Source organism: Callithrix jacchus, chromosome 4 (genome assembly GCF_049354715.1).
Source record: "Callithrix jacchus isolate 240 chromosome 4, calJac240_pri, whole genome shotgun sequence".
Classification (NCBI taxonomy): domain Eukaryota; kingdom Metazoa; phylum Chordata; class Mammalia; order Primates; family Cebidae; genus Callithrix; species Callithrix jacchus.
The window spans coordinates 84,195,187-84,222,272 of record NC_133505.1 but is presented as its reverse complement, the minus strand read 5'-3'; the positions used below and the strand labels follow the sequence as shown (position 1 = coordinate 84,222,272).

At 39.0% G+C, this 27,086-nt stretch overlaps 1 protein-coding gene across 7 annotated transcripts in view; it reads right to left on the bottom strand.

Moving 5' to 3' along the window:
* Positions 1-5,647, bottom strand: part of IRAK1BP1 (interleukin 1 receptor associated kinase 1 binding protein 1) — a 76,306-nt gene extending 70,659 nt beyond the window's left edge. For 6 of the 7 annotated variants that reach the window (XR_008480723.2, XM_035296173.3, XM_035296174.3 and 3 more), the window contains exon 1: positions 5,307-5,647. Coding sequence is in view for 6 of the 7 variants with exons in the window: in XM_035296173.3 (XP_035152064.1) it covers positions 5,307-5,621 (315 nt within the window). In the remaining variant the exon portion in view is untranslated. The other variant, XM_008994692.5, reaches the window with a different exon arrangement.
* Between the last annotated feature and the right edge of the window lie 21,439 nt (positions 5,648-27,086).

The following is a 27,086-nucleotide window of genomic DNA, read 5'->3' as shown; positions in this document are numbered from 1 at the left end:
CTCCTTTTTCTCTATAATCTTGTCAATATCTGTTATTTTTTGACTTTTTAGTAATAATCATTTTTACTAGTATGAGATGGCATTTCACTATGGTTTTGATTTCCATCTCTCCAATTAGGAATGCTGAGCACTTTTTCATATATTTGTTGGCTGCTTCTGTGGCTTCTCTTGAGAAGTGTCTACTCATTTCCTTTGCCCACTTTCTCACAAGATTATCTGTTTTATTCTTCTTGATTTATTCCTTATAGATTCTGGACGTTAGACCTTTGTCAGATCCATAGTTTGCAAATATTTTTCTCCCTGTCTATAGGCTTTCTGTTTACTCTGTTGATAGTTTCATTTGCTGTGCAGAAGCTCTTTAGTTTAATTAAGTCTCATCTGTCTATTTTTTATTTTGTTGCATTTGCTTTTGGGGTCTTCATCTTAAATTCTTTGCCTAGGTCAAAGAATTTGAAGAGTATTTCAAAAATCAAAAAACTTTACAGAAAAACAAAGCATTTAAATAAATGGACTGGGACACAACATTGTAAAATTAGCTGTTATCCTGAAATTAGTTTGTAAACTTAATGCAAAATATAAACAGACATTTTATTTGTTGTATAGAAATTTTCCATCCTCTGGAATTTCTGACTATAATTCCATGTTGTCACTTAGCATATAACCCTGTTCCTTACAGACAGAGAAATTTTTTCAGAAGAGTAATAAGGGGAGGACTTGCCCTACAAATGTTTTATAAAGATAATAAACAGTGTAGTACTAACACAGGACCATAACAAGGATCAAATGAACTAATTAATTCTGTAAGTAATTCAAGAACATCTGAAGATTACAAATATCAATAACCAGTAACATTTCAAAGCAGTAGGTACAAGAAGGAATTCAAAATTCTCATGTCATACATTCTTCTCCTACTCCCTCTGAGAAGTAACTATGTGATTTAGGGTAAGCCCTAATAGGTCTAAACCTAGGATGATCACATCTGATTTGCTACAGGATTAGGTTCAAAGACAGACAGAAATCTGAATCTAAGCTACTTAGTCTGGCATTTCTCTGGCCACAAAACTTAAGTTTACGTTTTCCATTTACAGTGAGCTGTAGGATTAAAAAAAATAAATGTGGTTTCAGAAAACAGACTATTGTTTTTAAGCTACAGTATAAAATGTAAGGCTTTGGAATGTTGTAGCCATTTTAGTATCATGCAGGAAGGTGAGGGTAAAACCAAGAGAACTACATCAAAATATGTAGAGCCTTTACGATGAAAACCCATATTACAACTTGACTTTTCAATTATATAAAGCAAGGTTCTTGCACATGTAGTAAGGGAAAGACAAATTTCAGTAAATGGTGTCAGTACAGCTACTTACCTATTTAAGAGAAAACAAAACTCTTATCCTTATACCAAAGTAAATACCAAGCACAGCACACATATCTAATGCACTACAAAGGTTCCTTAAGAGTCCAGGAAATATTAGTTAATAGTTCTCTTGGGCAAGGTGTGGTAGCTCATGCCTGGCATTCCAGTGCTTCAGGAGGTCAAGGTGGGAGGACTGCTTGAGGCCAGGAGTTTGAGACCAGCCTGGACAACATAGTAAGGCCCTATCTCTACAAAAAAATAAAAAAATTAGCTGGGCATGGAAGTGCATACCTGTAGTCCTAGCTATTTGGGAGGCTGAGGTGGGAGGATAGCTTGAGCCCAGGAGTTTTAGGCTGCAGTGAACTATGATAGTACCACCCTATGATATGATATGATATGATATGATATGATATGATAGTACACCCTATGATAGTACCATCCTGGGCAACAGAGTGAGACCTTGTGTCTTAAAAAAAAAATTGTATAAAGCTTTATGCTTGAGAAGAACCCAATACACCCAATAAACATTACATACAAAGGTAGAAAAAAAATACAAAGGTAGAACAAAAAAGTTATAAAGCTTTATGCTTGAGAAGAACCCATTACACCAATAAACATAACATGCAAAGGTAGAAAAAAAATTAATGAATTTAGCTAAACAAAACTTTAACATTTTGAATGTTTAAGATTTTATATGTTCAATACAAGTTTGACAGCAAATAGAAAACTTTGAAAAAATTTTGCAATATATGACATGCTATTTACAGTCTTTTTTTTTTGAGATAGAGTCTTACTGTGTTGCCCAAGCTGGAGTGCAGTGGTGTGATCTCGGCTCACTGAAAACTCTGTCTCCTGGGCTTAAGCGGTTCTTCCTGTCTCAGCCTCCTGAATAGCTGAAATGCTGGTGCCGCCCAGCACACCTGGCTAATTTTTGTATTTTTAGTAGAAACGGGGATTCGCCATGTTTGCCAGGCTGGCCTCAAATTCCTGACCTCAAGTGATCCGCCTGCCTCAGCCTCGCAAAGTGCTGGGATTACAGGCACAAACTACTGAGCCTGGGCAGGTTATTTGTAACCTTAATTTTTAAGGTTCTTATAAATTTAATAAGGTAAAGACAATAGAAAAATGGGTAAAATATTTTGAACTAGAAATTTATATTCAAAAAGTTCAAATGATGAAGAAAAAAGAAATGACAGTATCATTTTTTTAACTACTAAGTTGGTAAAATTACAGAATAATGCCTACTGTGCCAAATGAAGATGTAAACATGTTTTTAGAGTATAATTTTTCATAAGCCTTCAAATATACATAATCCAGGAATTAATGTTCAAAGAACACTACCAGTTGAGGATTCCTAATCCAAAAATCCAAAATCTCCAAAATCTGAAAGTTTTTGAGTGCCAACATGACACTCAAGGAAAACTGGAGCATTTTGAATTTTGGATTTCCAGTTTACAGATACTCCACTGGCATATATAAAATGTAAATATTCCAAAATCCACAACTTCTGAAATCCAAAACGTTTCTGGTAAGGCATTTTGGATAAGGGCTACTTAACCGGTAATTAAGGACATGTATAAATATGTAGCTTACGAGGACATTCATGTTGTGACCATTTTTAATAATGAAAAACTGTAGCCAATGCCTATGTTCAATTTGTTGCCCTACTTCTTATCTTAACTTAGGTGCCCCTAAAAACAGATCCTAAGACAAAGATTTGCATACAGTTAATTTTGATGATTCCAAAAAACACCATTAACAGAGTGGTATGCAAGACGGAAAAGAAAGACACTAAAAGATGTGTTGTCAAGAAAATTACTGCTGTTGTCAACTCAAACTTAATCCTGCAGAGAAACTCTAGGAACCAGGATGGAACACATACCTCAGAATTATCCTACCCCAAGAGGTGAAGATGCTGGGTTATCTTTCCATTCATTCCCTCAGTCATTCTAGTTCCACATTAGCCTTCAGATGAAGGCTGCTGGGGCTGGGGGAGAGGACTTTAATTTCCTGGCTTTACACTCTGGCCCCATTTGCAGACAGAGTGGATTCTGGTAGCCATGGAAAGCTTTCACTTTTACAAATGTTGGCAGATGGAAGCTGGGCCCGCATGCACACAAATGTGAAGTGCCACAGGATGTAAGTAGTGGTATCAATAGCATCAGCTACATCTTCCCTACCTAAAACCTCCATTATCCACTGTCAAGAGAATACAGAAGCAACACCCTGTAGTGGTTAAGAGCATGGACCCTAAGGTTAAAATTTTGCCACTTCCCAGTGTGACCATGGGCAAGCCACCTGTCCATAATCACTCTGGTCCTGGGAGTTCTCATCTATAAACAGCCCTATCCTCACATCCCAATTACCTCCTAAAAGCCTCACCTACAAATACCATCATACTTGGGATTAGGTTTTAACATACAAGTTTTGTGGGGACACAAACATGTAGTCCATTGCAAGAACTGTTATGTCTTGATATTTCATGACATAGGGTAAGTTCTCTTCTGCTGCTCCTGTGGACAGTACCTCCTGCTGGTGGTGTCATGGTGGCTGAGGTGGTCTTTTGTGAAGCAAAAAGGAGAAAAGGGTCTCTCTTTTAGCTGCACTCTGTTAGAGGAATCTTACATTAGTGTTGCTCATACTATAACGTGTTAAAGGAGTTAAACAGTCCCTTCAGCATGTACTCATAGTCCCCTTTTGCACTAGAACTTAGATATGCATCCTGAGTGATGGAAACACTTGTGTGAAGGGAGGACCAGATATTGTGAGGTCATTTTATGCCTAGAGTGGGAGAGAGAAGCAAATAAAGGGGAAGCAGAGCTATCAGGGTAATTTTTACTAGCATACACTATATACCGAATCTAGTAGCTCCTTGATCTTGGATGCCCAGCTTCCAGGACTGTAAGACATAAATTTCTGTTGTTTATAAGCTACCCGTCTATGATTTTTCATTAGAGCAGACCAAACAAACTAAAACAATATTAAGTGCTGTTTGAAAATGAACAATGGGCTGGGCGTAGTGGCTCAGGCGTGTACAGAATCCCAGCAGTTTGGGAAGCTGAGGTGGGTGGATCACTTGAGGTCAGAGGTTTGAGACGAGCCTGGCCAACATGGTGAAATCCTGTCTCTACTAAAAATACAAAAATTAGCTGGGCATGGTGGCAGGTGCCTGTAATCCCAGCTACCGGAAGGCTGAGGCAGGAGATTTGCTTGAACCCGGGAGGCGGAGGTTGCAGTGAGCCTAGACTGCGCCATTGCACTCCAGCCTAGGTGACAAAAGTGAAACTCCACCTCAAAAAAAAAAAAAAAAAAATGTAAGTAGAAATATTTCATATATGTGGCATCTACAATACTGGCTTGATTTTTTTTTAAAGTTAAATCTAAAAAGGCCAGAGAAATTTTGGGGCAATCATTATAAAATGAAAATGGATTCAACTTCTTTCCCACTCCCCAACGTTACTGTTTGTGGAACATACTCAAGAACCATTCCATGCAAAGTTTTACAGGTCTGGAAGGAAGCAGGTCATGCTCTTCACTTGCCAATTCCATGGTGCAGAATAAAAACAAAACAAAATATTTAGTGTCCAGCACTCAACTTGGGCAAATATTTACAACTAACATTTCAAGTTTTAACATTTAATCACTTCAAATTTAAAAACAAAATCACTGAAGCAAATATCGCCAGATAAAAACCTACCCAATTTGCATTCTTTTAATTATTTAATTCTTTTAATTTCCCTGCGGCCAATAATTACCTTCATCTAGGAGAAGAATGGGTCAAATATTCACTCTGCCAGGTCCTGGCGTCCCGGAATACCTTTGCGACAAAGGCGTCCTAAACGCTCCAGACCCTCCACATCTCCCTTCCCGCATGAGGGGCCCGTCGGACCCGGCCATCTGCCAAGCCTTTTGTGTCGTCTGGCTCGTATTTCCTCCCCTGCGGAAATCTCACCTGCACGCCCTGCTGCTGGAGGCTCTGCGTGATGTAATCTAGACGGCGGCAAACGCTCTTTTTGGTTTCGGCCGCCACCTCCTTGGTGCTGCTCACTCGCACCGCCACCTGCGCCCGATCGGGGCCCGCAGAAACTTCTGCGGTGCCGCTTACGTGCACCTCGCGGGTCGCAGTTTGGGCTTGTGTTGTGGAGATGGGGTGGTGGAGGCCCGGTTGCGTCACTCCGCCTGAGATCAGATTGTTCTCCCGGCCTGGATCAGCCCAGGGAACCAGTTCCACGAACACCCGGGTCGGAGGGGTCTTTTGCAGAGACATAGCGATGGCAGCTGCGTTTCCATAGTAACTACCGGCAGACGGCGGCCGAAGGGGCCAATGCGCGCCAGGGCTTGCCTGTGAGCGACGCAAAGGATGCTGGGACGGGTGTGGAGGCCGCGGAGCTTCTGACGGGCGCTAGCTACGCCTTGTTGATTTTGCCGCATCTTTTTCACTAGGTGTAGGCAGAGTGAGTAGTTATAGTTTTCAACATGTTTACCTTACGGCCTTCAAAAAATCTTAGCGGGCTTTCTCTGGCCTTATCAGTTAGCTCTACCCTTTCTCGCAACTTCTGGGTGTCCCATCAGCGCCTCTGCACCTCAGAGGAAGTTCGAGAGCAGTAGTGAGGGCGAGTGGGCTTTTAGATATCTCTGTCCTGGGTCTGTGATTACCCCAACCTAGTGTTTTCTGACTTTACCGGCCCCGCTTGGGGTACAGCCTTTTTAGGTTTCCTCGGCTATGTTTTTGTGGTTCGTGGGAGGTTTCTGTTGAGGTGAACTTTTTGCCCCTGTGATGTTGGACAGTTTATGATTCCTCGTATCTCAGTTTCATCTTCTCTAAAGCACTGTTGATAATATTTTTCAAATTTGCTATGTGCTTATACGGTGCCCACTGTATGTACAGTGCATTGCATATGGAAAGCAAAAGTGAAAATAGTGAATGTTTGCAATAATAGCTGTGGCTTTGGAATCGTTTTAGTGTCTCCTCATTTTTTTTCCCTGAAAACCTTGGAATGGTTCCGGCTTTGAACTCGGATAGAAGAGATTTTAGGTGGTATCAAAGCACGTCCAACATGGACGTTGCTCGGCCCGTACAACTGGGAGCTTCTCTGTGCCCCTTTCTTGAGAGAACTTTAGAACACAATCCTCAACTTCCTGTCTTCTGGATACTCTCCTAGCACTAAGCAATGATCTTTGTAAAAATAACCCCACTGACTTATACACCTTTACTATCTGAATTTTATCAAGCGAATGGGAGGGGGGAAGAATTTAGAATAATTAGTTTTAGAAGGACAAGAACTGTTCTTTTAAAAGGAGCCTGAAAAAGCTGACAGTCCTCTTGTAGTTTCTTCACCACTGTTTTTTCTGTTCTTTTTGATTAGTGTAATGCAACTAAATCAGATGGTACCCGCTCCTTTAATTAGGCTCATCACTGGATTAACATAATTTTGTGTATATTCATTTTGTTTATTGTTAGCTGAAAACAATTTTAATTTAAAAAGTAATGTTAAGAATTTTCCCTCATAGTCTTTTATGATTTAAGACACCCAAAATAAGGTTTCTTAAACTTGGTGGAAAATTATCTTTCCTTTACAATAAATGTGGAAGAATATAGCCTCCAAAATAAATTATTGAATGAATGAATGTCAAAGTGTATTTGGTATACGATAACATAGTTCATATCAGTGGAAAAGTGATTAAATGGTACAGAGATAATGGTAAGCTATATTTAAAAAAAATTATATCTTACATCATACATTGAAAATAATTTAAATGAGACCAAAAAGAATAATTGGACAAATGTATAAGGCCTTTCTCATTTGCTTGCTGGCAGTTACTTTCTTGCCATGTCCTCACATTGCCTTGCCTCTGTGCACACCACCCCAGTGTCTCTTCCTAAAGCCTCACCTTTATGACTTCCATTTAACCTTAATTACCTCCTTAAAAGCCCTATTCCAAATACAGTCACATTGGAGTTAGCACTCCAACATACAAATTTTGGGAGACACAATGAAGTCCACAATACAGACCAAGAAAACAAATACTAACAATCTATAAGATGAAAAAAATTAGTTTATCTTCACCAGTAGTTTAAGAAATGCAAATTTAACTACAGTGTAATATCTGTTTTTGAATTATCATTTTGGCAAGTAATAAAGTCTGTGAGAATAGAGAAGGAATAGATAATACTGTATTTTGAAAGAAGAATGAATTAATTCTTTGTGACAGAATTATATATTAGTATATGAAAGAGAAGGATAAGCCTAAACCGACTTAGGAGGTTTTTAGCTGGAATGATTGGGAGAATGAATGACGAGGATATTGTAACCTAGCTATTTGTTGAGGTCATAGTAACTCAGTTCTCCCTCAGAGTCAAGACTGAGCCCCTAGCAACTATTTTGAATAAGGTGACTCTACCAAGTTGATTGTACCAAAAATTGATTGTACCTTATTCCAGTTGAATCAGTTAGAATTTTTGAAATGAGAATCTATAATTACAACAAATTAAAAAAATTAGTCTCTTAGGTGACAGAGCTGTGACATACGCTCATATGTATAATTATGTAAAACCTTGGGAGATTGAGATTGGCCATTTTTCTACTAGAGGAATAGAAATAGTGTAGAGGGCATGGTGAGCAAGAGAGAGAGAAGGGAGAGACAATGATACTTTCCAAGAGGATCAAAGATGAGATAGAGAAATAGTCCAGATGCAGTTTCAGTCTTTTCTTTAAGTATTTTTCCATAGGCCTGGTTTCATTCCTGCCTTGGAGTTCTAGAAAATATTCCTGTATCCTAATCACAAAAAATCCGCCCCCTTTTTTCTTTTGCATAAGTGGTTTTATGTTATGTTAAAACTAAGACTGATAAGAATAAATGAGAAGGAGAATTTAAAGCTGACTTTTATACCTTTCAGCCGTAAGGAATTTATAGAACTTCATACAAAGTGGATCTCTAGGTGTACTGCTCAAAGCCCCACTTTTTGGGGAAATTTTACTTCTCCGGTGTTATTCAATGACTTTATGAGTGATGTTGTTACACAGCTGCTTCTTATTTTTGACTGGTACCTGCATACCAAGCCAGTTTATCCATAATCTTGCCATAAAAGCTCAGGATTTTTCCTCCTTCAGCTGGCCATACAGTAATCCCTACATAACCATTTGCATGAAGTGAGAGAGATGTTTTGGGGGCAACCTTGGTGAATGGCATGCGTGTCTGAGCTACCTGTTCTTGTAGGCTTATACCTTCTGGTGCTTGGTATTTCAGATGTACCATTATCATCTTTTCTGCTGGGCGGTCTGACTTTGAGTTGAAGTCTCTGACAGTACCTAGCTTATGATGGACAATTCCAGACATCTCAAAAATTAAAATCCCAAGTGTCATGGAGAATAGAATCATATATTCTAAATGTCGAGGGGAAAAAAACTAACCTAGAAGTGCATATTAAGGTCCTCGGCTTGTTCAGAAAGATGTCAGAGGCACTAAAATCACTTTAGAGTTTGTTACACTTTATAATTAAGTACCTATGGAAAATATATTGGTAAATGAAGAAACCAAAGGAAAAAGAAAAAAGCTTGAAGGGATAAGGTGAAGATTAAGATAATACAATGTTATAAACCAAAGCAAACTTGTCAAAAAGAGGTGATCTATAATATCATGGTACAGGACAAAAACTTGAGGGTGAAGGCATGCCTATTAATGTAGTACTTATTAGATTTTTAGTGACCTTTCAAAGAAATGTTTTATTGTTAACTAGATGGCAGAGGGTTAAGGAAGAGTGATTTCAAAAAGAAGAAAGGTAAATATTTGTTAATATTGTCTATAGTGAGTTTTTTTTTAAGTAATTGGATTCAGACTTTCCAGAAATGAATTGAGGTATTATCCTATTTTATCTCACAAATACCCCAGACACTGGATATAGCTTTCCTTCTAGCCTTTTATTTTATTTCCAGGTTTGTTTCTTGCTTTCTTACTAGGTTACAGATGTTTATCTTCTGGTACCTTAAATGATACACGTAGAATAGGATGTTCTGTGGACCATGGGGATATTTTGCCACTCAGCTTTATTTACTTGTCTCCCATAGTCTCCTTACACAGGGTTCTAGTCTCATGATTACATCTGCACCTTGAAAGTTACAACTTAGTCCTGAAAAAGTGCTCTCAAGTTTATCTCTGCTGTCTCTAAACTTGAATCAGTCAATCCACTATATCCTTTGGTTGTTAGACTGGACTAGCCTATATTTGGCTGTTAGATTTAATACCACCTAATTCTGTGTACATGCTTGATTGACCTCTTGGATACCTCAATTTTTCAGAAAAGTTTTGGTTTAAATGTGTTTTCACTTTGTTTGTTTTCGCCTTAGCTCATTTCACATCACTGTTTTTCTTTTGTATTTTCTGGCTTATTCTTGGTTTTCACATTTTGAGATGCATAATGTAACTACATAATATTTTAATTGATTATGCGAAGCACTGAATGCTTCATTTAATTAGGGAAGAAGTAATATTTTATAAATGAAGCTACTATAGTAATAGTAACAATTATTAGTTGTAATTATGTCTTAACTAGTTTATACTGTATCCAAGAGAGTAAGAAACGTTTGACAGTTCCTTTTCAGATTTAAGCTGTGAAACTCCCACTTTGGTAAAGACTGCTTCTTATTGATGTTAACTCTCTTTGAAAGCAGTAGATTTTAGGTAGCTTTGCCCACAGTTATTTTATCCTTCAAAAAGTATTTAATTCCAAATTTTAATAGTATCAAAGCTAAGATGATATTGCAAATATATAAATTACTTGGGGAGAAAAATCTTAATTTTTTGACATTTTATGTAGAATAAGTAGTCAAGTTTATACTATAACATCCTGGCAAAATTGTAACAAATAAGAGAAGACTACTTACATAAATCATTTCTCTATTCGTGAATACTGTATTAGATGTTTTTAAAGAGATATTATAACTGTACTTCTCTAAGCATACAGAGGGAAATGAAATCTTTGTTAGATGGTCAGTCATCAAAGATCTAACAGGACACAGAGATATAGATGATAAATAAATTAGCAAAATTATCAAAGAAAAAAGATGATCTACAAAAAATTGACAAAGGGAAGATCTTGCAGAAAAGAGAACATCAAATTTAGAAACTAGAAGAAACATAGTCTCATTTTACAGATGAACACACTAGAATCCATTTTTTTTATTTTCTAAATTTTATTGTTATGATACTTTAAGTTCTGGGCTACATGTGCAGAACATGCAGGTTTGTTGCATTAGGTATACTTGTGCCATGGTGGTTTGCTGCATCCATCACCTCATCATCTACATTATGTATTTCTCCAAATGCTATCCCTCCCCTGACCCCCAACCCCTGCTATCCCCTCTGTAGCCCTCCACCTCCCAACTAGCCCTATTGTGTGATGTTCCCCTTGCTGTGTTCATGTGTTGTCATTGTTTAGCACCCACTTATGAGTGAGAACATGTCGTGTTTGGTTTTCTGTTCTTGTTTCAGTTTGCTGAGAATGATGGTTTCCAACTTCATCCATTTCCCTGCAGAGGACGTGAACTCATCATTTTTTATGGCTGCATAGTATTCTATGGTATATATGTGCCACATTTTCTTTATCCAGTCTATCCTCCATGGGCATTTGAGTTGGTTCCAAGTCTTTGCTATTGTGAACAGTGATGCAATAAACATATGTGTGCATGTGTCTTTATAATAGAATGATTTATAGTCCTTTGGGTATATACCCAGTAATGGGATTGCTGGGTCAAATGGGATTTCTATTTCTAGATCCTTGAGGAATGGCCACACTGTCTTTCCACAATGGTTGAACTAATTTACACTCCCACCAACACTGTAAAAGTGTTCCTATTTCTTCACATTCTCTCCAGCATCTGTTGTCTCCAGATTTTTTTAATGATCGCCATTCTAACTGGCGTGAGATGGTATTTCAATGTGGTTTTGATTTGCATTTCTCTAATGACCAGTGAAGATGAGCATTTTTCATATGTTTGTTGGCTGCATAAATGTCTTCTTTTAAGAAGTGTCTGTTCATGTTCTTTGCCCACTTTATGATGGGGTTGTTTTTTTCTTGTAAATCTGTTTAAGTTTTTGTAGATTCTGGATATTAGCCCTTTGTCAGACAGGTAGATTGCAAAAAATTTTTTCATTCTGTTGATTGCCAGTTCACTCTAATGACAGTTTCTTTTGCTGTGCAGAAGCTCTTAAGTTTAATTAGATCCCATTTGTCAGTTTTGGCTTTTGTTGCCATTGTTTTTGGTGTTTTAGTCATGAAGTCCTTGCCGATGACTATGTCCTGAATGGTATTGCCTAGGTTTTCTTCTAGCGTTTTTATGGTGTAAGGTCTTACGTTTAAATCTTTAATCCATCTGGAGTTAATTTTTGTATATGTTTTAAGGAAGGGAACCAGTTTCAGCTTTCTGCATTTGGCTAGCCAGTTTTCCCAACACCATTTATTAAATAGGGAATCTTTTCCCCATTGCTTGTTTTTGTTAGGCTTGTCAAAGATCAGATAGTTGTAGATGTGTGGCATTACTTCTGAGGCCTCTGTTCTGTTCCATTGGTCTATATGTCTGTTTTGGTACCAGTACCATGCTGTTTGATTAGTGTAGCCTCGTAGTATAGTTTGAAGTCAGGTAGCATGATGTCTTCAGCTTTGTGTTTTTTTTGTTGTTGTTGCTTAGGATTGCCTTGGCTACTGTGTGGGCTCCTTTTTGGTTCCATATGAAATTTAAGGTGTTTTTTCCAATTCTGTGAAGAAAGTCAATGGTAGCTTAATGGGGAGAGCATTGAGTCTATAAATTACTTTGGGCAGTGTGGCCATTTTCATGATACTGATTTTTCCTAACCATGAGCATGGAATGTTTTTCCATCTGTTTATAGCTCTCTTATTTCCTTAAGCAGTAGTTTGTAGTTCTCTTTGAAGAGGTCCTTTTCATCCCTTGGTAGTTGTATTCCTAGATATTTTATTCTCTTAGTAGTAATTGTGAATGGGAGTTCACTCATGATTTGGCTCTCTATTTGTCTATTATTGGTGTATAGAAATGCCTGTGATTTTTCCACATTGATTTTGTATCCTGAGACTTTGCTGAAGTTGCTTATCAGCTTAAGGAGATTTTTGGGGTGAGATCATGGGGTTTTCTAAATATACAATCATGTCATTTGCAAATAGAGACAATTTGACTTCCACTTTTCCTAATTGAATACCCTTTATTTCTTTTTCTTGCCTCATTGCCCTGGCCAGAACTTCCAATACGATGTTTATAAGGAGTTATTAGATAGGGCATCCTTGTCTTATGCCAGTTTTCAAAGGGAATGCTTCCAATTTTTGCCTATTGAGTATGATATTGACTGCGGGTTTGTTATAAATAGCTTTTATTATTTTGATATGTTCCATCAATACCTAGTTTATTGAGAGTTTTTAGCATAAAGGGCTTTTGAATTTTGTTGAAGGCCTTTGAGATAATCATGTGTTTTTTGTCTTTGGTTCTGTTTATGTGATGGATTGTACTTACAGATTTGCATATGTTGAAACAGCCTTGCATCCCAGGGATGAAGCTGACTTGATCATGATGGATGAGCTTTTTGATGTGCTGTTGCATTCGGTTCGCCAGTATTTTATTAAGGATTTTTGCATCAATGTTCATCATGGATATTGGCCTGAGATTTTCTTTTTTAATTGTGTCTCTGCCAGGTTTTGGTATTGGGATTATGTTGGTTTCATAAAAAGTGTTAGGGAGGATTTCCTTTTTTTGCATTGTTTGGAATAGTTTCAGAAGGAATGGTACCACTCCTCTTTTTACCTCTGGTAGAATTTGGCTGCAAACCTGTTTGGTTCTGGACTTTTTTTTTGGTTGGTAGGCTATTAGTTGCTGCCTCACTTTCAGACCTTGTTATTGATCTATTCAGGGATTTGACTTCTTCCTGGTTTAGTCTTGGGAGGGTGTAAGTGTCCAGGAATTTATCCATTTCTTCTAGATTTTCTGGTTTATTTACATAGAGGTATTTATAGTATTCTCTGATGGTAGTTTGTATTTCTGTGGAATTGGTGGTGATATTCCTTTATCATTTTTTATTGCATGTATTTGATTCTTCTCTCTTTTCTTCTTTATTAGTCTGTCTAGCAGTCTATCTATTTTGTTGATCTTTTAAAAAAGACAGCTCCTGGATTTATTGATTTTTTGAAGGGTTTTTTGTGTCCCCATATCTTTCAGTTCTGCTCTGATCTTAGTTATTTCTTGTCTTCTGCTAACTTTTGAATTTGTTTGACCTTGCTCTTCTAGTTCTTTTAATCATGACGTTAAGGTGTTGATTTTAGATCTTTTCTCATTTCTTTTTTGGGCATTTGTTGCTATAAATTTCCTTCTACACACTGCATTAAATGTGTCCCAGAGATTCTGGTACATTGTGTCTTTGTTCTCATTGGTTTTAAAGAACATCTTTATTTCTGCCTTCATTTCATTATTTATCCAGTAGTCATTCAGGAGCATGTTGTTCATTTTCCATGTAGTTTTGCAGTTTTGAGTGAGTTTCTTAGTCCTGAGTTCTAATTTGATTGCGCTGTGGTCTGAGAGACTATTTGTTAGGATTTCCATTCTTTTCCATTTGCTGAGAAGTGTTTAACTTCCAATTATGTGCTCAGTTTTAGAATAAGTGCGACATGGTGCTGAGAAGAATGTATATTCTGTGGATTTTGGGCGCAGAGTTCTGCAGATGTATTTTAGGTATGCTTGGTTCAGACTGAGTTCAAATCTGGTCTCATTGATCTGTCTAATAATTGACAGTGGGGTATTAATGTCTCTTAGTATTGTGTGGGAATCTAAGTCTCTTTGTAGGTCATTAAGAACTTGCTTTATGTATCTGGGTGCTCCTGTATTGGATACATATATATTTAGGATATTTAGCTCTTCTTGTTACCTGGATCCCTTTCCCATTATATAATGCCCTTCTTTGTCTCTTTTGATCTTTGTTGGTTTAAACTGTGTTTTATCAGAGACTAGGATTGCAACCCTGCTTTTTTTTGCTCCCATATGCTTAGTAAATCTTCCTCCATCCCTTTATTTTGAGTCTATATGTGTCTTTGCACATGAAATGGGTCTACTGAATACAGCACACCGATGGGTATTCTTGACTCTTTATTCAGTATGCCAGTCTGTGTTTTTAAATTGGAGCATTTAGCCTATTTACATTTAAGGTTAATATTGTTATGTGTGAATTTGATCATGTCATTTTGATGCTACTGGGTTGTTTTGCCCATTAGTTGATGCAGTTTCCTCATAGCGTCAATGGTCTCCACAGTTTGGTATGTTTTTGCAGTGGCTGGTACTGATTGTTCCTTTTCATGTTTAGTGTTCCCTTCAGGAGCTCTTGGGAGGCAGGCATGATGGCAACAAAATCTCTCAGCATTTGCTTGTCCATAAGGAATTTTATTTCCCTTTAGCTTATGATGCTTAGTTTGGCTGGATATGAAATTCTGGGTTGAAAGTTCTTTTCTTTAAGAGTGTTGAATATTGGCCCTCACTGTCTTCTGGCTTGTAGGGTTTCTTCTGAGAGATCTGCTGTGAGTCTGATGGGCTTCCCTTTGTGGGTAACCTTACCTTTCTCTCTGGCTGCCCTTAGCATTTTCTCCTTCATTTCAACTGTGGTTAATCTGATGATTATGTGTCTTAGGGTTGCTTTTCTCAAGGAGTATCTTTGTGGTGTTTTTTGTATTTCTTGAATTTGAATTCCTGCCTTGCTAGGTTGGGGAAGTTCTTGTGAATAATATCCTAAAGACTATTTTCCAACTTGGTTTCTTTCTGTACATCACTTTCAGGTACACCAATCAAACATAGATTTTGTCTTTTCACAAATCCCCTATTTCTTGGAGGCTTTGTTCATTCCTTTTCACTCTTTTTTCTCTAATTTTGCCTTCTTGTTTTATTTCATTGAGTTGATCTTCAATCTCTTATCCTTTCTTCTACTTGATCAATTTGGCTGTTGAAACTTGCATTTGCTTCACGAAGATCTCATGCTGTTTTACAGCTCCATCAGGTTGTTTATGTTCTTCTCTATGCTGATTATTCTAGTTCACATTTCATCTAACCTTTTTTCAGACATGTCCTGCCCAGCGAGGAGGGAATCTAGTGACACAATCTGCCTGCATAGGCCTTGCTGAGCTCTGCAGGCAGTCAGCCATTCGCTGTGTAAACTTCCCTGGGGACTCTGTTGACCAATGTGAAATTAAAGCTGCCTAGCTGAGCTTCAGCACTGGCGGACACCCCTCTCCTACTGAGCTTGAATGTCGCAGGTCAAGCTCATACTACTGTGCTGGCTGTGGGAGTTTCAAGCCTGTGGATCTTAGCTTACTGGTCTTTGTGGGAGTGGCACCTGCCGAGCCAGATCACTTGGCTCCCCGTCTTCAGCCCCCCTTTTCAGGGGAATGAGTGGTTCTATCACACTGGCATTTAAGGTGCCACTGGGCTATGAAAAAAAAAAAAAACTGCTGTGGCTAGCTTGGTGTCTTCACAAATGGCCACCCAGTTTTATGCTGGAAACCCAGGGCATTAGTGTTATAGGCACTGGAGGGAATCTCCTGGTTTGGGGGTTGTGAAGACTGTGGGAAAAGCACAGTGTCTGAGCCAGAGTGCCAGAGAGCCGAGAAAACTCCCTAATGGCTTCTGTTGGCTAGGAGAGGGAGTTCCATGGCCTCTTATACTTCCCAGGTGAGGCATCACCCCACCCTGCTTCAGCTCACCTTCCTTGGACTGCACTCACTCTCTAACTGGTTCCAGTGAGATGAACCAGGTACCTCAGTTAGAAATGTGGAGATTACCCACCTGCTGCATGGCTTTTGCTGGGTGCTACGTGCCAGAGCTGTTCCTGTTCGATCATCTTGCTAGTAATTCCCCCAGAAATATCTTTAAGTCGTGTATCCCAGGTTACCAGCAGAGGCAGTCTAAATACTCTTTCCACTCTGTCCTGCTGCTCCCAGTGATCAGTGATTATTTGCACTGTATACAGGGCCTAAAGCTGCAGGCAAAACTCTCTCAAAACAAAACAAAACAAAATCTAATTTCATCTCTGGTCTCCCTTGATTCTTATAACATTGCCCTTTTTATTCTACTTCCTTCTCTCTGGTAATGTCTATCCTGTATGTTTCACTGGCTTCTCAGCTTGCTTCTTCTCCCTTTAATTTTTTTATTTTTATGAGATGGAGTCTCACTGTGTTTCCCAGGCTGGAGTGCAGTGGCATGATTTTGCCTCACTGCAACCTCTATATCCCAGGTTCTAACTATTCTCTTGTCTCAGCCTCCTTAGTAGCTGGTATTACAGGCACCCACCACCACGACTGGCTAATTTTTGTATTTTTAGTGGAGACATGGTTTCACTATATAGGCCAGGCTGTCTTCAAACTCCTGACCTCGTAATCCATCCGCCTTGTCATCCTAAAGTGCTGGGATTGCAGGTGTGAACCATTGTGCCTGGCCTCTTCCTCTAAATTTATAGCTACTTTCATGGATTCAGTTTCACTTCTACTGGCTCAGTTTTCTTATTTGTAAAATGAGAGAATTTGAATTGCTTCTTTTTAATTCCAAAAGCAGAATAAAGGTTAATACCAAATGATGAATGTTATACAACTCTTTTTGTAAAAACCAGTTGTCTGACTAGACACCTTACCAAAGAAGTTATACATATGGCAAGTAAGCATATAAAAACATAGTCAATATCCTATGTCATTAGATAATTGTAAATTAAAATAACAATGAGATAACACTACACAACTTTTAAAATGACTAAAATCCAAAACACTGACAATGTGAAATAGTACATCCACTTTGGAAGACAGTTTGGCAGTGTCTTACAAAACTAAACTTATTCTTACCATAAGATCTAGCAGTTATACTCTTGTGGTACAGTATGCAAACTATGGGCTGGGCGTGGTGACTCAACCCTGTAATCCCAGCAGTTTTGGAGGCTGAGGCAGGTAAATCACTTTAGGTCAGAAGTTAGAGACCAACTTGGCCAAGATGGCAAAACCCTGTCTATACTAAAAAAACAAAAATTATCCAGGCATGGTGGCAGGTGCCTGTAATCCTAGCTACTCAGGAGGCTGAAGCAGAAGAATTGCTTGAATCCGAGTGACACAGGTTTCAGTAATCCGAGATTGCACTACTGCACCCAGCCTAGGTGATAGAATGAAAAAAAAATACACAAACTGTGGACTTAAGGTGTTAATGATGTCTTATCATCTCAAAAAAAGAAAATATACAAACTGTGGACTTCACGTCATAATGATATAATAATGTAGGTTCATTGGTTGTAATAAATGTACCCTTGTGGTGCAGCATATTGATAGTAGGGGAGGTTTTATCTCTGTGTGGGGGTAGGAAAGGCGGGTATGGAAACTCTCTGTACTTTGTGCTCAGTTTTGCTGTGAACCTAAAATTGCTCTAAAAAGTAAAGGTTATTAAAAAATGTTTTTAGAGACTGACTCAAGATAGCACGGTGAGAACAACCCAGGATTGAAGCTCTCAGTGAAACCGCAGAGGGTGAGTCAGGCCGCATTTCCAGATGGATCTTTGTTGCCCACAGAACGGGGAAATTCCCACGTATAAAAGAGACGTGGGACGCGAGTGAAGCGGTTTTGGCTGGTACAGCCGGCGGCCGGCGCTGTAGTACAGCGGCGCTCCACAGCACTCCGCACAAAGTGCACTGGTCCGGGTGCCGTGTTGAACTGGCAATCTGAGACTTGAGAGGGCAGATTGGCATATCCATCTGATTGAATGGGACTTGGACAGTGAGCCAGGCCAGGAGATTCCAAGGAAAAGGCATTTGGGCCAGGGCAGTGGGACAAACAAAACAGCAATTCCAAATGCTCCAGGTGGAGAGTTTCACTGTGGGCACAGAGCAGCTTGGTGGGGGAGGGGCCTTTGCCATTACCGAGGCAACCCGCCCCTACTGAGGTACACTCCCATTGCTGATGCAGCCTGCCATTTCTGAGGCAACCCGTAACAATGGAGAGACTCCGCCACAGGGCGTAGCCCATGGCAGCAGGGCGGAGACTGCAGCAGCAGGGCAGAGCCTGCAGCAACAGGGCAGACCTCACACCAGCAGGGTGGAGTCTTGGCAGGCAAATAGTGACTACACTACCTCCTAGCTGCACAGGACAGCGCAACGGACACATAAAGAAAACCCCAACCCCCCAAGACAGAGCATCTGAGAAAAACAGGGTTTTTTAAAAATGATTTCTGCTGCAGCAGAATTAAATGTAGCAGCCTAACACCCCTGAATGAACAACAGAGCTCACAGATCAGCACTTGAGCTCCTATAAAGTACAGACTGTCTCCTCAAGCAGCTCCCTGACCCCTCTATATCCAGAAGACTGACATTTGGCAGGCATCATTCTGGGACAAAGATAGCAGAGAAAGAAACTGATAGCATCCCTCACTGTTCCGCAGCCGGTATAGGTGCACCCCAGACAAGTAGGGCCTGGAGTGGACCTCAACAGTCATACAGTGGAGGGGCTAGACTGGTAGAAGGAAAACCAAGTAACAGAAATACTTCATCATCAACAATCTGGGCGTCCACTCAGAGACCCATTCGAAAAGTCAGCAACTACTCAGACGACAGGTGGATAAATCCACAAAGATGGGAAGAAACCAGCGCAAAAAGGAGGAAAACACCTGAAACCAGAACACCGCAACTCCTGCAAAGGACCAAAACTACTCACCAGCAAGGGAACAAAGCTGGACGGAGAATGACTGTGACAAAATGACGGAATTCGACTTCAGAAAGTGGATAATGAGAAACTTTTGTGAGCTAAAAGAACATGTTTTAAATCAATGCAAAGAAACTAAGAACCTTGAAAAAAGATTTGAAAAAAGATTCGAGGAAATGATAACAAGAATGGATAACTTAGGAATATGAATGAATTAAAGGAGCTGAAAAACAATACGAGAACTTCGCGAAGCATGCACAAGTTTCAACAACCGAACTGACCAAGCAGAAGAAAGAATATCAGAAGTCGAAGATCAACTCAATGAAATAAAATGAGAAACCAAGATCAGAGAAAAAAGCGCAAAAAGGAATGAACAAAGTCTCCAAGAAATGTGGGACTATGTGAAGAGAACTAACCTAGTTTTGATAGGTGTACCAGAATGTGATGAAGAGAATGAATCCAAGCTGGAAAATACTCTTCAGGATATTATCCAGGAAAATTTCCCCCACCTAGCAAGGCAGGCCAACACTCAAATGCAGGAAATACAGAGAACACCACAAAGATATTCCGCAAGAAGAGCAACCCCAAGGCACATAATCATCAGATTTACCAGGGTTGAAATAAAGGAGAAAATACCAAGGGCAGCCAGAGAGAAAGGTCGGGTCACCCACAAAGGGAAGCCCATCAGACTCACAGCAGATCTCTCAGCAGAAACTCTACAAGCCAGAAGAGAGTGGGGGCCAATATTCAACATCCTTAAAGAAAAGAACTTTCAATCCAGAATTTCATATCCAGCCAAACTGAGTTTCATAAGTGAAGGAAAAGTAAAGTCCTTTGTGAACAAGCAGGTACTCAGAGATTTTGTCTCCACCAGGCCTGCTTTACAAGAGCTCCTGAATGAGGCACTACACATAGAAAGGAACAACCAGTACCAGCCATTCCAAAATCACACTAAATGCTAAAGAGCATCAACATAATGAAGAATCTACAACAACTAACGGGCAAAACAGCCAGCTAGCATCAGAATGGCAGTATCAAATTCACACATAACAATATTAACCCTAAATGTAAATGGACTAAATGCACGAATCAAAAGACAGACTGGCAAATTGGATAAAAAACCAAAACCCATCAGTGTGCTGTATCCAGGAAGCCCATCCACATGCAAGGATACACAAAGGCTCAAAATAAAGGGATGGAGGAAGATTTACCAAGCAAATGGAGAGCAAAAAAAAGCAGGAGTTGCAATTCTCATCTCTGATAAAATAGACTTTAAAGCAACAAAGATCAAAAGAGACAAAGAAGGCCATTACATAATGGTAAAAGGATCGATACAACAAGAAGAGCTAACGATCCTAAACATATATGGACCCAATGCAGGAGCACCCAGATACATAAGGCAAGTTCTTAAGGACTTACAAAAGGACTTAGACTCCCACACAATAATAGTGGGAGACTTTAACACTCCACTGTCAATACTAGACAGATCAACCAGACAGAAAATCAACAAGGATATCCAGGGCTTGAACTCAGACCTGGAGCAAGCAAACCTGATAGACATTTACAGAACTCTCCACCCCAAATCCACAGAATATACATTCTTCTCAGCACCACATCACACCTACTCTAAAATTGACCACATAATTGGAAGTAAAGCACTGCTCAACAAATGCAAAACAACTGAAATCATAACAAACAGTCTCTCAGACCATAGTGCAATCAAGTTAGAACTCAGAATTCAGAAACTAACCCAGAACCGCACAGCTTCATGGAAACTGAACAACTGGCTCTTGAATGTTGACTGGATAAACAATGAAATGAAGGCAGAAATAACGAAGTTTTTTGAAACCAATGAGAACGAAGACACAACATGCCAGAATCTCTGGGACACATTTAAAGCAGTCTCTAGAGGAAAATATATAGCAATAAGTGCCCATATGAGGAGAATGGAGAGATCCAAAATTGACACTCTATCATCAAAATTGAAAGAGCTAGAGAAGCAAGATCAAAAAAACTCAAAACCCAGCAGAAGACAAGAAATAACTAAGATCAGAGCTGAACTGAAGGAGATAGAGACACGAAAAACCCTCCAAAAAATCAATAAATCCAAGAGCTGGTTTTTTGAAAAGATCAACAAAATAGACCACTAGCCAGACTGATAAAAAAGAAAAGAGAGAACAAGCAAATAGATGCAATTTAAATATGATAAATGGGAAATTACCACAGATTCCACAGAAATTCCAACCATCATCAGAGAGTATTACAAACAACTCTATGCACATAAACTAGTAAACCTGGAAGAAATGGATAAATTCCTGTACTCCTTTGTCCTCCCAAGCCTAAACCAGGAGGAAACTGAAACTATGAATAGACCAATAACAAGGTCAGAAGTCGAGGCAGCAATTAAGAGCCTACCACACAAAAAAAGCCCAGGTCCAGATGGGTTCACAGCCAAATTCTACCAGACACACAAAGAGGAGCTGGTACCATTCCTTCTGAAACTCTTCCAAATAATCCAAAAGGAGGGAATCCTTTGCAAATCATTTTATGAGACCAACATCATCCTGATACCAAAACCCGGCAGGGACCCAACAAGAAAAGAAAACTTCAGGCCAATATCCATGATGAACATAGATGCAAAAATCTTCAATAAAATATTGGCAAGCCGATTACAACAGCAAATCAAAAAACGTATCCATCATGATCAAGTAGGATTCATCCTGGGGATGCAAGGCTGGTTCAACATACGCAAGTCTATAAACGTAATTCACCACATAAACAGAACCAAAAACGAAAACCACATGATTATCTCAATTGACGCAGAGAAGGCATTTGACAAAATTCAACAGCCCTTTATGCTAAAAACCCTCAATAAACTCGGTATCAATGGAATGTATCTCAAAGTAATAAAAGCTATTTATGACAAACCAACAGCCAATATCATACTGAATGGGCAAAAACTGGAAGCATTCCCTTTGAAATCTGGCACTAGATAAGTATGCCCTCTTTCACCACTCCTATTCAATATAGTACTGGAAGTTCTAGCCAGAACAATCAGGCAAGACAAAGAAATAAAGGGCATTCAAATAGGCAAGGTGGAAGCCAAATTGTCTCTATTTGCAGACGACGTGATAGTATACCTAGAAGACACCATCGTCTCAGCCCAAAAACTCCTGAAAGCGATAAGCAACTTCAGCAAAGTCTCAGGATGTAAAATCAATGTGCAAAAATCACAAGCATTCCTCTACACCAATAACAGACTTAAAGAAAGCTAAATCAAGAATGAACTGCCATTCACAATTGCTACAAAAAGAATAAAATACCTTGGAATACAACTCACAAGGAATGTAAGGGACCTCTTCAAGGAAAACTATAAACCACTGCTCAATGAAATAAGAGAGGACACAAACCGATGGAGAAACATTCCATGTTCATGGTTAGGAAGAATTAATATCGTGAAAATGGGTATATTGCCCAAAGTAATTTACAGAATGAACACTATTCCCATCAAGCTACCATTGACTTTCTTCCCAGAACTGGAAAAAACTACCATGAACTTCATATGGAACCAAAAGAGAGCCCGCATAGCCAAGTCAATTCTGAGCAAAAAGAACACAGCGGGGGGGCATCACACTACCAGATTTCAAACTATACTACAAGGCTACAATAATCAAAACAGTATGGTACTTCCACCAAAACAGATAGACCAATGGAACAAGACAGAGGCACCGGAGGCAACACAACATATCTACAACCATAAAATCTTTGATAAACCTGACAAAAACAAGCAATGGGGAAAGGATTCCCTGTTTAATAAATGGTGTTGGGAAAACTGGCTCGCCATGTGCAGAAAGCAGAAACTGGACCCCTTCCTGACACCTTACACTAAAATTAACTCCAGATGGATTAAAGACTTAAACATAAGACCTGGCACCATAAAAACCCTAGAAGGAAATCTAGGCAAAACCATCCAGGACATAGGAGTAGGCAAGGACTTCATGAACAAAACACCAAAAGCATCGGCAACAAAAGCCAAAATAGACAAATGGGACCTAATGAGACTCCACAGCTTCTGCATGGCAAAAGAAACAGTCACTAGAGTGAATTGGCAACCAACAGAATCGGAAAAAATTTTTGCAGTTTACCCATCTGACAAAGGGCTGATATCCAGAATTTACAGAGAACTCAAACAGATTTACAGGAAAGAAACAAACAAGCCCATTCGAAAATGGGCAAAGGATATGAACAGACACTTTACAAAAGAAGACATATATGAGGTCCACAGTCATATGAAAAAATGCTCATCATCACTAGTCATTAGAGAGATGCAATTCAAAACCACATTGAGATACCATCTCACGCCAGTTAGAATGGCGATCATTAAAAAATCTGGAGACAACAGATGCTGGAGAGGATGTGGAGAAAAAGGAACACGTTTACACTGTTTGTGGGAGTGTAAATTAGTTCAACCATTGTGGAAGACAGTGTGGCGATTCCTCAAGTCCTTAGAATTCGAAATTCCATTTGACCCAGCAATCCCATTACTGGGTATATATCCAAAGGACTATAAATCATTCTACTGTAAGGACACATGCACACGAATGTTTATTGCAGTACTGTTTACAATAGCAAAGACCTGGAACCAACCCAAATGCCCATTGATGATATACTGGATTGGGAAAATGTGGCACATATACACCATGGAATATTATGCAGCAATTAGAAATGATGAGCTTGTGTCGTTTATAGGGACATGGATGAGTCTGGAGAACGTCATTCTCAGCAAACTGACACAAGAACAGAAAATGAAATACCGCATATTCTCACTCATAGGTGGGTGATGAAAAATGAGAACACATGGGCACAGGGAGGGGAGTACTAAACACTGGGGTGTATTGGGGGGAAAAGGGGAGGGCCAGTGGGGGGGGGAGCTGGGGAGGGATAGCCTGGGGAGAAATGTCAAATGTGGGTGAAGGGGAGAAAGGAAGCAGAACACACTGCCATGTGTGTACCTATGCAACTGTTTTGCATGTTCTGCACATGTACCTTAAAACCTAAAATGCAATAAAAAATTAAAAAAAAAGTTTTTAAACCCAGCATCATGTTTTTTAAAAACAAACACATTTCAAGTAAAATTGCCTGTATTTTCAAGATATGTGAGCTATGTCATTCATCTCTTGTGAGGCCCGGTTGTTTTATTTTTTAAATTAAGTGTGTGTGTGTGTGTGTGTGTGTGTGTGTGTGTGTATGTATATATATGTATGTGTGTGTGTGTGTATATAATATATATATATAGTAGGCCCAAAATATTATGAACCAGTGGTACTAGAGTTCCACTCGGGGAACTGGGCACTGTCTTCCTTTAGAAAAAATGCCTTGATAAGCTTTTCTGTATGTGGAAGTTGAGGCCTTGAGGATGAGATCTAGAAAGGGACTGCAGTACGAAGAGAGAACTAAACAGTTATGTACAAAGTAATGAATAGAGATGTGGGAGGAGAGATGTCAGAATGACAAGGAAATGGAGTTAGAGAAAAGGCCATGCAAGATAGATAGGAGGGCGAATCCTGTGGAGGAGACAAATACCTTGATAGCATAGTGGCCAAGAGCTTTAAAGACTGTAGAGGTCTAATTTACAATGTTTACTTGTTGGCATTTTGGCAACTTAACAACATGACTGTATTGCATTGTCTGTGGTTTGGGAGAAATCAAGAAAAGAAGCTCTGCATATACAAAGATAAAGAACATCTGCAAAGGGCAAAATATGTGAGAACAAGAGTTCAGCAAAAGTAGAAGACACAGTCGATTATGCGAAAGCCAGTCCATAGGATTAAGAGAGATGGAATTTCCCAGAAGAGCCTGTCGCAGAGCATGAGATTCCAGTTGACAGATCAGATAAGTGGATTGACAGAATGGTTGTGCAGATATTTAAAGGTGTACAGCACAATGCTTGACACGTGGTAGTAAAAACTTAAGAATGCGCTCAACTTCAGTGGTCTTGTATAGTCTGGCATCATCACCTTTGAAGCTGAGACAACCTTAGCTTTAAGCATTATTTCTGAGCAAGTTAGTATGAAAATTTTGATGGAACAAAACTTGTCCATGATTTCTAACAAAGCATGGAGGAAAACTGCTTATCTGAAAATGCCATTCTCACAGTTAAGAGACAGTACCTATTAGATGAAAAGGTTTAACTGAAGTTGCATGCCATGAGGATGAAGTTCTGACATGTCATCTTTTGTTTTCCAGACTTTAATGCTTCTCATACAAAGCATAAATTATACTTCTCATACAAAGCTAGAGAATATAATATACTGTGAAAACTGGAGAAGATTGTCCCAAGGAGGCTTACATGACATAAATAGCATTCAGAGAATAATAGAACTGAGAAAGAAACTATATTCTCTCAGAAACATGTTGATAAAATTCAGTAAATTCAAGAATACTGATTAATAAGACCTAGAGGTGGATGAAGTGCTCCTTAGATGCAATGAATATAAAAATAGAAAAAAAAAAAAAACATAGCAAATGACCAGTAGTATCCTTGGATCTGCCCCCTTTCGTAACCATAATCATTATTCTGTGATAGTAATAGTTTTCCTGTCTCTTTGCCTCCAGACTTTCCTTCCTGAACCAATTGTCTAATTCAGTGGCCACTAAAAGAAATTTGTTCATTGATATCAGCAACTTAGAGTCTAAACTGGTCTTTCATATCAAATTTAAATTTTAAATCTGTGAACTTCAGGGTTTCCTATGAGTGGTGTCAGCACTTTTTACCTAACTAATCTTTTGATGTGCCTTGATTTCCATCTCATTTATAGCCAGATTAGTTTAATGATTTTCATATATACCTAATAATTTTATCTACACTTCACAGCCAGCTCACTAGTCTTCTGTCCACAAGAAAATGTTCTAATTTGCTGTTAGTCATTCCCTGTTAGTCCTTCCCCCTGTTACAATTAATTTTTGTTCACTCAGAAATATCAGGGATTAAATGATTCTGGATTTTCGGGCAATGTGGCTGATTTGATGTAAGCAATCTATAGGAATGATCAATGTTAAATGAAATTTTTGAGATGGAGTCTCGCACTGTGGCCGAGGCTGTAATACGGTGGCGCAGTCTTGGCTCGCTGTAATCTCTGCCTTTTGGGTTCAAGCAATTCTCATGCCTCAGCTTCCCGAGTAGCTGGGACTATTGGCATGTGCCACCACACCCAACTAATTTTTTTTTTTGTATTTTTAGTAGAGGGTTTCACCATGTTGGCCAGGATGGTCTTGATCTCCTGACCTCGTGATCTGCCTGCCTCGGCCTTCCAAAGTGCCTCAGCACTTTAGGTGTGAGCCACCGTGTTCAACTAAATTATTTTACAATAGAATTTATGATAATATTAAAATATAATTAAGTCTCTTTGATAATTCAAAAGAAACTTTAGAATCTTGTAGTGGCTTAGGCTCACGAATACAAGCAATAATTGTTATTCAATAGTATTGCAAAATAAACTGGATTGTTAAGATGTTCTGGTATTTTTAGCTTCTGGATAAATAAGAGATTATTTTAGCTTTCAAAATGCAAATATTTTGGGGGAGCAACACACACTAATTCTGGTACACTATAATTACTTCCTAAATGTCCTGGGAACTTATGTATGTGACTACTCAGCATTTTGGCAATGAATAACCCACCCTATTTGTTCTGTGTTTTTTGTTCGCTTGTTGAAGGTTGATCTCAAGTCTCATAGCTATATTATTTAGCAATGAGAAGGGAAATTTTGGTTGTCTCAACTGATTTTCTCAACATTGCTCTTTAATAATGGTGGGACAGGACACACAATTCAATTCCTGTCATTTCTTGCTTATTTGCCTAATCCTTCTTCTGAGGTAAGTGTTAATACTAGTTAGTGACAATTTTTATGAATTCTGCAATGTTGTCTTGAAAAAGTCTGGGCTTTGGTATCCTACAGAACTGTGAATGCCATTTTCTAGATCTGCGACACTGGAATATTTAAGTGTTTCTGAGAGCCAGTTTTTCATCTA